This window comes from Zootermopsis nevadensis, unplaced genomic scaffold (assembly GCF_977971745.1).
Source record: "Zootermopsis nevadensis isolate Lab colony 2312 unplaced genomic scaffold, Znev_1.0 Znev_ptg000024l, whole genome shotgun sequence".
In the NCBI taxonomy this organism is placed as follows: Eukaryota; Metazoa; Arthropoda; class Insecta; order Blattodea; family Termopsidae; genus Zootermopsis; species Zootermopsis nevadensis.
In genome coordinates, this window is record NW_028259156.1 from 1,252,864 (window position 1) to 1,265,568 (window position 12,705).

General features: G+C 41.7%; 1 protein-coding gene across 15 annotated transcripts in view; it reads right to left on the bottom strand.

The window, feature by feature from the left end:
* CASK (peripheral plasma membrane protein CASK) overlaps window positions 1-12,705 on the bottom strand; it is a 594,512-nt gene that overhangs the window by 422,339 nt on the left and 159,468 nt on the right. For all 15 annotated transcript variants that reach the window (XM_087355276.1, XM_087355274.1, XM_087355277.1 and 12 more), the window contains one exon: window positions 864-1,046. In XM_087355276.1, the coding sequence (XP_087211402.1) occupies window positions 864-1,046 (183 nt within the window). The remainder of the gene's footprint in view (window positions 1-863; window positions 1,047-12,705) is intronic.

Consider the following 12,705-nt stretch of genomic DNA (forward strand, 5'->3'; position numbering starts at 1 on the left):
GCGAATATTTTCAACCGTTAAAAGGGATTCTTGTTTACATTAAATTGATATTATCTCTTCATCATTGAGTCGTTCTGCATCAGAACGAGCCATGGAAGGGGAAAAAGCCAAATTTACAAGATGAAAGATAAATTGTAAGAACTGATTCACTACAGTTACACTTACTTTGTCCATACGCCGTGTAAGAAAGTCAGTAACTTGTAACCTATAATCTGGAAAACTTACGATAATGGCACAATCTTCTAAAAGAGGATAACAGGAAATATAATTTCCTCACCTGCTTACTATTTAGATAGGCATTCTACCAACAGTATCACATAAATTACGAATTTTTAAATAATTAAAGCACAAAATTTCAAAAAAAAAAAACTTAAAATGTGTAATTAAACTCGACGTTTCTCAATCTGTCGGTCACTAGCGTAAAGAATTATTTTTAGTCATACAGTGAAAATTCTCACCAGATAACAGTTTCAAATATTAACATAGTCTAAAGATAATATATTAAAATAATTGTAAAATGTAACATAATTAAACATCTATTACTGGCAGCGCTCATGTGTACTAAGATTCAAATAAGAACACAAAATTGATGATTTGCGGCAAAGGTGGCTATTAAAATGGAAAGTGTTTTACGACATTGCATATAATTTAACACAAACACATTCATCTCAAAGTGAGAGGCTTCAATTACAATCCCAGGCGTTTAGATGGGGAGACGTCGAACAGATCATGGAAATACAAAAACCAACCTTAAAAAAAAACTGCGCCTCGATTAACGCACGAGACCATCGCGTGTTTTAAATTCCTGAAAGAAAATTTGTTGTTCCGATATGCCGACATGAAAACAAACACAAGGTACTCACCCTGAGATGTGGTCGCGCCAGGATATCCCGGAGCTCCTCAACCTCCCCTAGATCGGACTCCACGTCGGGAGAGTTCTGATCAAACTCTCGGAGCGCCTCTGCAACTTCTCGGCACTTTTGTACGGCGTCGCTAGGTGGAGCGCGCGTCGGGCTCACCACTTTGCTCGAGATTCGGTCGTACAGCTGCAGAGACACACAAGACGACGACACTGAGCGTCTAATCATACATACACAACGGCAATCAGTGGAAGAAAGCCACAACTCTCAAGTCAAACAATCGTGGAATAAATCATATTTCAGTTTCTCACGACGGCGATTATGAACACAGCCAACTTTAACGCTCAAGACAAAACTGCCCTCGAGTTTTATTAAGCACCACGCACTCTTAACCTCGTCACCAGGTGGAGGTAGGCGTTCAATTCACGCCCGTCAACTTAAATCCAGGGCAGAACTCCCGGTAGGCTAGATGGGATGGGGCATTCCTGTCTTCTGGGTTGTCTGGCTGAAGTTTGACAACGTTTCAGAGGTCCTTGCTGCCTCCACCATCAGGGCGATGAGTGACCCTCATCAACGTTTACCATTGCCCTGATGATGGCGGCAACAAGGACATCCGAAACGTTGTCAAACTTCAGCCAGACTACGCGGCGCTGCAACCCAGAAGACAGCCATCTTCGGACTCACCGGGGTGAGAACCTCAAATCCTAGAAATAGGATCACGTTTCCAGTTTTATTCCATGTAATGTCTTCGGCAGTAGGAAGAAAGAAAGAAAGAAAGAAAAATCTTTGAAATGTACGATAATGAGCCCGGCCACCCCCACGCCCAAACCCTACGGTATGTAAATGAGTTATGCGCGTGTACTCAGTTCATTCTGACTTCAGTTCTACACCAAACAAGACTTTCAAATTCATAGCGATGTTATTTCTTGCGTATTTATTTTTACACTTAACAATTAATCCGAATAGAACGCAACAGTAAGCAATTTATCTAGTTCATTAGTAATTCCTTTTAGATCTCTCGTACTTCGCTGAAAATTTATTCCAGAGCAAACTCAGTAAAGACTAGAATAGAAATGCAAATAACTTACATTCTATAGGGCAATCAGCATAATCGAATCAAACAACTGACTGTTTAGCTGCGAAACAGAGACGGGCGTATCACATCAGACCTGGAGTAGCAGCTGCCACGAACATCTCGCGTTCTATTTGGCTACTACCCCATAGATCACACGCGTCTTGAAGGGGTTACACAGTCCCCTGACACAAAAACTACCCTTACTGCACTGGAATAATTAGCAAGTTTTAAAAAAATATCTGGCTTGCTGCCTGGTATGTGGGAAGACAAATGAATTCACACTTCACATTTTACACGATTTTCTTCGACTAAGATAAGACATAAATAAATTAGTGACCTTTAAAATTCGGATTAATATAAATCTTATCACAGATTGAAATCCAGCTGTAAAGTAAAAAATTCGTCTCACTCTTATCTACTACGCGCTGGCCTCCGCAGAAGAAAACAGTAATATTTAAAGCTTATTTTCCTTTTTGCCCACATTATGACTTACTTTAAGTTTAAACAGAAAGGGTCTTGTTTTTATCTTGATAATCCCGTTAGTAGTTCGCGAACTGACCTCTTAATGTTCTGCAATTTCCCTCTGAGTAAATGAAGTGTGTTCATGCAAATTACATACCTTACTAATTTTTCTAGGTGCCAGATCAATTTTCTCTAAGAAGCCGCTCACACAAATAATAAAGTTTTTAAAACAAAACATTAGTAAGTTCACGAAACCCACTAGACATATGCAAAAAAAAAAAGGTTTCCAAGTTAATAAACAGCACCATCAAGCTCAAAACACCACTTTGTTCACATTAATTTGCACAAGACTGTACATAGACTACACAGTGCACCACCCCTGAAGACAGCCATCTTCGCTTCAAACTTACTTAGCTGGATAAACCTTGACGCTACTTTCTGAATAAAAGTTAAAAGTGTTTATTCGTCATCAACTAGACACCGACAAATACGTATAAAGAAAGGCATTTCGTAGAAGACAGAAGATATGTGAGGGTTATGAGGTAATATTAATCTAAAATTTATATTTTAAAAACAATTCTTCAAGCATTTATACGTACGAGCCTCGTAATCTGTTATATTTCTTCCTTCTTGCATCCTTTGCAATATGTACATAGGGACAACGCTTTATGGGGTAATCGTGTCAGTCCGTCCGTCTGTCCAGTCGATTCAACTCGAGAATCATTTGACGTATTTGAATAAAACTTTATGTGGAGGTTGTGCCATTGTGCACGATTTCAAAACCGTACTTTTGGGGGCCCAGAGATGATGTGGACGTCCTGGTGAATACAAAATCTGTACTGCCCAAAACTATACCAGAGTCGGTATACCGACTCACACACTGTCATCAGTAAAACCAAGGTTCCTGGTGGCATGTTTTTAGAAAAATCAATAACCAAAATTTTAAACACACTGTAAGATCATAAAAGAGGGAACTATCCACCCTCTAAAAGCAAGTCAATTATCAAACTGAAACAGTGTAATTAAAACAGATGGCCCAAACGAAGTTAGAACGTAAAATCAAATTACCATCAGCGCATAAATAAGACTGACAGAGGATAAAGCGATTTACAATTTTAAAAGTGTAGATGAAACACTTTCAGGTCCGTAAAAGTGTAAAATGTTGCGTTTTACGTTACTGACGTACCAAATTTCAACTGAATGACAAGCGAGCTGGAAATAAAGTTATGGCTGCTAATACGCCTAGTTTCAGTCGAGCAGTTTCGCAGGATATCTGCAGGGGTCGCCGGTCAAATTCCACGCCTCCTGCGTTAACTGCCCACAAACAAATACAGGCATACCTCGGAGATATTGCGGGTTCCAAAGCACCGCAATAAAGCGAGTCACACGATTTCTTTTTGGTTTCCCAGTGCATATAAAAGTTATGTTTACTCTATACTGTAGTCTGTTAAGTGTACAATAGAATTATGTCTAAAGAAACATTGCGAGAATTAACAAAATGTGACACAGAGACACGAAGTGAGCACGTGATGTTGGAAAAATGGCGCCGATAGACTTGCTCGACGCAGGATTGCCACAAACATTCAATTTGGGGGAAAAAGCGCAATATCTGCGAAGCGAAATAAAACGAGGTATCCCTGTACTTTCATTCGACAGACTGTAAACAAAATTCCGTCCACTGTCAGTGTCACAACTTATATTCCAAAGACAACAGAGAAATTCTTACTGTCTTCCGTCCTGTGACACCGTGTAGACCTCGAAGTACGTGGTTTACCAACGTCTCGGATTCACCAGGTTCAATTGTAACGCTAGTTCCCATCTACAAAACTATTATGCAGCAAGGACTTGGAATCAATAAGTAAATAAAATAATATTATTAAAATATAACATGAAAAAATATAGAGTGAAGGCTAACTGACTCGAAATGCTTGAAAAAGAGTCTTTATGACGGACTTTTATGAGCACATGATGAATGTCTGGAACACCCTGTGCTATAGAATTATAGGTTCGAGGCCTACATGTGTTGATTATGGGGGAAGCCTACTACACGTGAATTGAAACCCAATTAGGGCTACATGACAGATTCATATCGGCTGTAATGCTGTACCGATTATAAGCCAGAGTAATCAATTAAACACCGTAATCTTATTCCTCAAAAATGGATATCTGTACTCCACTGACAGTCCAACTTACAAGCAGCTGTAGGTGGTAATTCTAAAGCGATAACCGGGAATCCGATTTGCGGGTAGCCGAAGATTCTTAACGAACTGACTGTGGCAATTTAAGGGTTAACTCCGACATGAAGGGGTGAGAAAAACAAACAATCCAGGTTCTATGTACGATCCTGACAATGAATCCAGTGCCTGTGGAATACAAATCAGAAGCATTACCGCTGAACTAACCGGCTAGACATAAGACACGCCACTGTGTGCGGACAAACTCGATTACTCAGATGCAATGTAGGACTACAGAGAGCAGAGTACAGCCTCCCCAAGAACATTTCATCCTCTTGAACGTACTTTCCTTCCTGCGCCCTTAAACAAACGGAATTTCTCGTTCTGTCTCTCTTTCCCCATCCTTAAACTCTGGTGCAGTGAGAAGGACCTCTTGCTATTGGTCCGGAAGCTGCTTCTTCACCCATCCCCTCCCCCGTCGTTAACTCTGACTGCAAATGCTGCTGGCCTAAACCTGTTCCTGAAGATGAGAAAAATTCGATTTCTTTAACATCCACACTCGATCCCTGAAGATGGAAGCTATTTTTCCCTCCGAAACGCCGGTACACAGACAACGATTGCAACGGTGAAAGAACCCAGAACACTGCCATCAATAACGCCAAGCGTATTTGTGAGTTTTAATACTACCTGGCTGATAAATTCCAAATTAGAGTATGAGATTATGTCTTGATGTTATCTTAGACAAATTCGAGGACTGTAAATCTGGACGGGCGTGCGAACCACACTCATAAAAATAAAATAAATGTGTCTTCTTCATGCCACGCCCATAAATAATGTATTACAAAGCGAAGAACCCATGAACATGGAATAATACAACTTTATTTTAACTCGTCCGTCCTTGTAGGCAATTCAAATCGCTTCCCCATCTAGTGATGAATATAATCTCGAATCCCTCACAAGCATACAAACTGCACCTCCAGCAAATGTTAAGCGTTCACTACACGATCCTACATTCATTCATAATTCATTTCCTACAGTGGCAGTCTAATGCGTCGAAGTTCAATACACTTCACGGATTACCAAGTTAAATGTTCCAGGCGAATCCAGACAATCACCTGAAAAATAAATTCCGTACTGGACATTTTGCTGTTAAATGTCTTGTGATGTGACGCTACTTGATTCATTTGCCGTCATTATGCGTCATAACGAGCGTCATTCCATGTCTCAGCTTGTATTAAAACGTCAAACTAAACTTATCACTCCACGATCTACTGTGACTTGAAAAAAATCTTACGGTATAACGACCTGATAACGGGGGTACAGTCAACTGTCGAAACGTCGTCTATATAAATAGACTGTAACTCGTAACATGGACAAAATGTATGTATCATCGATGTAATGTCCTAAAAGTCGAGAAGTAAAACTCAACTTATCTCAAATCCCACAGTAAATACAAAATGCAATATATGTTGCAATCAATAAGGATTAAACCGGATATCCGGCCGAGTGAATATCAATGCTGCTTCGTATTCGGGAGTTTCAAATCTTGGACCCCTCACAGAGGTTTTCCTCAATCCCTTCAAACAGCTAACACTACATTTCCTTAAATCACGCCACTACCTCAATCGCTTCCTTCCAAATCCATTCCACTTCAGCATTCATAAATCATTCTATACATCGACAGTACGTGCCACCAAATAAACCTTAATCGAATAAATGGACGAAATTACATTTAAGACTAAATACATTTCAAATTCTCAACACTTCTTACTGATTAATGACATCTTCCGTCATTCAGAAATGTCGTTTCAACTACAGACGATACACAGAATCTAAGACAAGATCATAAACAGAATACGAAGGGACTTGAAATCCGGGATGAACACATATTTGAAGAAAATATATAGGCATTTTCTGCAGAGTATGAGGAAAATCGTGAAAACATCAGTTGATTTAGCCGGTAGTGCGGCTGAACCTAGAACCTGGAACATTCAGAAAACCCGAAGGTTCATCACCGACTTAACCAAAGCCCTGTCCTGGGCCAACAAAATCCAGTCTCCTTCGACTCCTATCTCCCATAGATCCCGCCTGAGATTATCCTCCCATCTACGTCTAGGTCTCCCCAGAGGTCTCTTCCCCTCAGGCTTCCCAAATAGTGGACCCAACCAACCAGATGGCTTACCTAACCCGGAAGGTTCATCACCGAATTAACCAAAGCCCTCCACCTGGACCAACAAAATCCAGTCTCCTTCAACTCCTATCTCCCATAGATTCCGCCTAAGATTATCCTCCCATCTACGTCTAGGTCTCCCCAGAGGTCTCTTCCCCTCAGGCTTCCCAAATAGTGGACCCAACCGACCAGATGGCTTAGGGAACCCGAAGGTTCATCACCGAATTAACCTAAGCCCTCCACCGGACCCTGTCCTGGGCCAACAAAATTCAGTCTCCTTCAACTCCTATCTCCCATAGATCCCGCCTGAGATTATCCTCCCATCTACGTCTAGGTCTCCCCAGCGGTCTCTTCCCTTCAGGCTTCCCAAATAGTGGACCCAACCAACCAGATGGCTTACGAAACCCGAAGGTTCATCACCGAACTAACTAAAGCCGTCCAACGAAATCCAGTCTCCTTCGACTCCTATCTCCCATAGATCCCGCCTGAGATTATCCTCCCATCTACGTCTAGGTCTCCCCAGAGGTCTCTTCCCCTCAGGCTTCCCAAAAGACACCTGGTGCACACCTCTTGTCCCATCCATGCGCGCTACATGCCCAGCCCATCTCATTCTTCTCGACTTAATCACCCTGACAATATTGGGGGAGGAGTACAGATTTTTAAGCTCGTCATTATGCAGTTTTCTCCACGCCCCATCGTCTTCTCTCCTAGGCCCAAATATCCTCCTCAACACCCGATTCTCAAACACCTGCGATCTGTGTCCCTCCCTGAGAGTGAGAGACCATGTTTCGCACCCATACGAAACATTGCAGCTCAATTAAAGGACTCTCACGATTCCAAAAGATGATAGGTCTACATATAATTAGTACGTCGTCTTCCAACAGGGTTCTTCTCGACAAACCGTCATTAATTCACGCAGCAAAGAATTAACAGCATTTTAGAGAATTTCGCAAGAGACCGCCATTGGTCTAACTGACCAGATCAATAAAGCGCACATCATCACAAATTCTGAGCCCTAAAACGTGAAGTGAAGAGACTCCTTTGGCGAAATCGGCGAAGATAGGATAATATTAAAATAAATCTTATAGAGATGGTAAATGGCACGAAACAAATATTTACTGTCGACGTTGGTCTACTTTCTTGGACTTGAGGTACACTGGCGTTTTGTTGACATCAATATTTTCACCGCAGTGAGAACAGGCACACACAGTTCACGCCTTATAGTTTCATGCGCTTCATTTAAATAACGCGTAATAAGTAATGAAATGTTCGTGAAACACAACTTAAAAAAAGACACATCCAGGAATTGCCAGTCACAGTAATTTAAATTCACAGCCAATCGAGTTCCATTCGGTTGATTAAACACGAAAATGTGTTCACGAGAATCGCCAAGCAACAAGTTATAACACGAAATTCTGCTGTGCAAATGTGACCTTTCGCACATCGAAAGCGCTTCGCACTACGTCACAGATTACACGATTATCACTGAAAACACGAATTACATCAGCTTGTAATTACGGAAAGAAGTAATTCTGTTAGGGTGAAGGGCTTTAAAAAACTATTCAGAGACACAAGATTCGGTCGTACTGCACGTTACCTCATGAACTGCCCCAATCAGTATACTCAGTATGGACTGGAACGAGGTTCGATCCCCGACGGGGGCAGAGGATTTTTCCTCTAGCCTCTGCATCCAGACTTGTTCTGGGGCCCACCCAGTCTCCTATCCAATGGGTACCGGGGTCCTTTCCCGGGGGTTAAGCACGGCCGGGGCGTGATGCTGACCACTCACCCCCATCTAGTGCCGAGGACAAGAATGAGTACGAGCTATACCGCCTCCCCCCCAAGCGACCTACATGGCGTGTAGATGGACATCTTTTCCTGCACTGTGCGTCACAGTATTCCATTATTACACCGTAATTAAGCTGGGCACATGTTTATTAAGCATATCATATGGGATGTGACTTCTCGTATGTTAGGTTAGCACAATTTTGGGACATTTCGCTTAATTCTTCAGGGGAGAAGAAGATAACAATATATTGTTCAAAAACCACCTACAAGACTGGTAACGTCACAACCCATCATAGGCTCACGATGCAAATTTTAATTACAGTAAAAAAAGGGTCTATACGTCACTCATGCTCGAAGAGAAGTTCCAGGGTACCGATTAGCTGTCTGTATTTCTGGCAGCGCTCGGGATTAAACTGTGGCCTACTTGCCAGCATCCAAGTTCGGTATCAAAGGTCAGATTCGCCAGCAAGTCGATCTGTCATTCCACGCCGCATTATCAATGTTTCTTCAGCTGATACGTATTAAACACACTCTTGCGCTCAACAGAAGACATCGGACGGTAACGTCATCGAACCGCAGACGACAGAGTTCCAGGAAAGTCTGGATAGGGCGAAAGGCTCACTAGGTTCCAGTCAAGCGAGAGTATCAGTTCTGTTCAGATAGTGCGGTACTAATCCAGCTCCATCTTTGACAAATGATATCGCTTCGCGTTTATCTTATTTCGACCAGATAATACAGCTCCATATCGCTGCAACATTACATTACAGATATAATTATCAGCAAACTATGGACTGATCCACAATCCTTGAAGGAACAATGGCACAATCAAGATTAACCCCTTATAAGTTCAATGGTAAGTATATGTACCATCTGCTTTAATGATCAGTAACATCAAACGTTGCTCTATTTCCGGCTGAAACGTCCGGCCGAATTCTCAACATAAGCTCCGGTTTGCCACGGTTGGGGGGTGGGGGGGTGTATTCCCAGACGTAAGCCTTCCGGTAACTTGAAAAAAAAATGTAAGGGTATCCCACATCCACACAGAATTTATCCCAGTTTTGTTTCTTGAAATAAATATATAAAACCTGGCTTCCACATAAAACGCACTCCAACAAACCAGAGTTCAAGCATTTCTGGAGCATTCGTGCATGCAGATCTTTTCAAAACCTTCTCCCTAGGGAACTCGAAACCAAGAAGAAAAACGCTGGAAGAGGTCACTGGGAGTGGAGATAAAACCGCATTGACTGCACTGAACTGAGACCTGAAAAGAGTGCGTAAACAATGCGTATAAAAAACAGTGTTACTTCAAAGTGCATTGACCCGATGGGATGGACAATCAGGGCGGAATGCTACCTCTTTTTTTAATATTTATTTTATTTTATTTATTCTTTTGGCTGAGATACTTGGTCTCCCATACATGGGAAAACACTAATTGAGGTGCTGAATAAAATATACGGCGGGAGGGGGCACTAGGGGATAGAAAATATTACATAATGAGTTGATTCGATATTTGTGCTTCTGACAGAACGCAACTGGACTCTCGCAGTATGACATGAATACTGCATACACTAACCCACGGGTCATAACACAAGCGCACGAGAGGGAAAGACTTCTCGGGAGATCAACGCGTATAATATTAAAATGGTCAACAAAGATATGGGTGCATTGAACTAGTCGGACGCATTACCGAGAACAACCCTCGATAATAATTTCAACGCAGACAAAGGGCACTTGCTTATCAGACAGTAAGAGCTCGCCGAGTGACCCTTGGGACCAAATAAATAAAGAGTAAATGACCTCCTTTTCCCGTTTCGGTCGACCGCGTAACAACACAAAAAATACGTCTGCAAACAGAACCTCGTTCCTCGAACATTTGTCACCTTCAGCAACACACAAAATGGCTGCAGGTTTAAAGACCGATGCCACGTGACTGGTGAATCGAAGGAGTGTTAAGATTTTAAAATATCGGGAGTGAATTTTGCACAAAAGTGGCTAAATTTTACGTCTAGCCTTGCGGGACCGTATCGAGTACCCATCATCAATTTCGCTGCATTAATTTGCGACACGAAAATTACACAATTCACTTCTTGTGGAACCACAGCTTGATTTCTCAAACATGTTGTAAAGTAAATACGTTCAGATTCGAAGAAAAAAAATGAAATTCGTATTTTACCTGTTTGTTCCAAATTCCTGTCTTTTATTTTATAATAATAAAAATAATTTTCTTCGTACAAACTGCACAAAACTGACATATAGTGAGATCGTGTCAGTCTCTGTTCGTCTACATGACAAGCTCCGTTCAGTACCACTCCAGAAAACATTTCTCACTCGTACGCAGAGTAAGAGCAGTGTGAAGTGAATCAATGGAGCGAATACCGCCGGCCACAAGGTTATTTGAAGGGCAAATACCAGCTCTGCTTCCGTTGCATAAATCAAGTCGTAATGAGCAGAGGTCACCACTGTAGTCTGAAGACGGCAAGTAAGTACGTTTCTTCAGATATGTTCCTTATATATGAACGTGGAAATATCAGACTCTTTTAACAGTTCGTCTAAAGTCGGCTACAAAGAACAGTGGAACAAAACTTCCTAAATTGTGGAAATTTCGTAACAAAACGCAAGACAGCTGGATTCGTTACGTATGAGATGGACGAGGAATAAACCACGCACGTGCGTGGGCAGAGAAATTGATATGGACTGGACACCCGGAGGCAGTGAATTTCACTATCAGGTGTGAGACTATCGGAATCTCAAGGACACTTCTGGGTGGAGTTAGTTGAAAGGGGCCTCAGTTTTGATGCATGACGAATGGTGCTACAACGTTGAACCTCAACAAATAAGGATATGAGAGACAAGGAGAACAGTAGGTAAATTTCTAGGGCATTAAGAAATTGAAAGATGATATTGAATTCAAAATGAAATAAATTAGGAATGACAGTGTCGGATAATTACCAAGCGTCACGCTCACATTTCCAGCTAAAAACTCCTGTCTCGTTTACTCAGCGTGTCACCGTGTAGCGCACTGAAAGGTCAGGTTTATGCAGCTCTAAAGACACTCTTTCACTCAGAAATGTGACGCCGACAGCGACCGGAGACGAAAGGCAAATCAACATGCAACAACGAGTTCCTGATGCTTCCTCATTCATGCCCGCAGTTTCGATAATAATGATGTTCTGGGTTTTGGCGTAGTGTAAACTCGCCGGCAGGAATAAATTTAGCCCTGATGATGGAGACAGCATGTTTCTCCGAAACGTTGGCATCCACAGACGAGTCTATCTGGCGCCAACACCCATAACATCATCAACCTCACAGCCGTGAAAACCTAAACTATTATAAAATGTATTATTTATTTATTTATTTAACTAAGCTGTGAACAGTTCGTGTCATAGGCCTATAGCGGTGAATTATGATCATCCGGCCCGCGGGCCGCCAGTTGAACCACGTTGGACTAAATTACAAATCATAAAACTACAGCGTTTCGAAACATTGGCTTTCTATCATCTTCCCCACTGAAGATGCCAGTCTTCTGGGTTGTTGCGCCGTGAAGTCTACCATGACGATAAAAACAGCGAGCATTTCCGAAACGTCGGTGAACTTCTGCTAAAGTACATAGTGAAACAACGCAGAAGACAAAGTCATCTTCATACCCGCAGCCGTGAGAACCTAAAATATCACTCTAGCCCCTTTTATACCTGAAGATGGAAGACGAATCCGACTATCGAAACGTGTAGTTATATAAGTTTATAATTTATAGGAAGGAAAAGGGTCCAAATGAACAGTTTTACATATTACAACGTAGCAACATAAAAATCCTCCAAACTCACACTAAAAACTGGTTCTACGAAGACACTGGACACAGTTACATGTAAGCTGGATAAATTGTAGTGACTTCGATACGCGATCCTACTGGACGGAGAACATTCGAAAAAAGCGAATAAGATCTGAGACAAGCAAGAAGTTTCAGAACGAAGGACATACCAAATGCGCTCGTAACACGATTAAAATTAATAATATATGGAGTGATTCAGGAGGAGACTGATAAATACGGTAACATTAATAAAGTGCTTTCGAGTAAAAACGTCCTATCAACATTGGTCAAATTCGTAAAAGTCTTGGAATCGTGTAATTTCAGACTGAGACAAATAAGTACGGGGAATGGGAGGAGTTTTAATTAAAAGT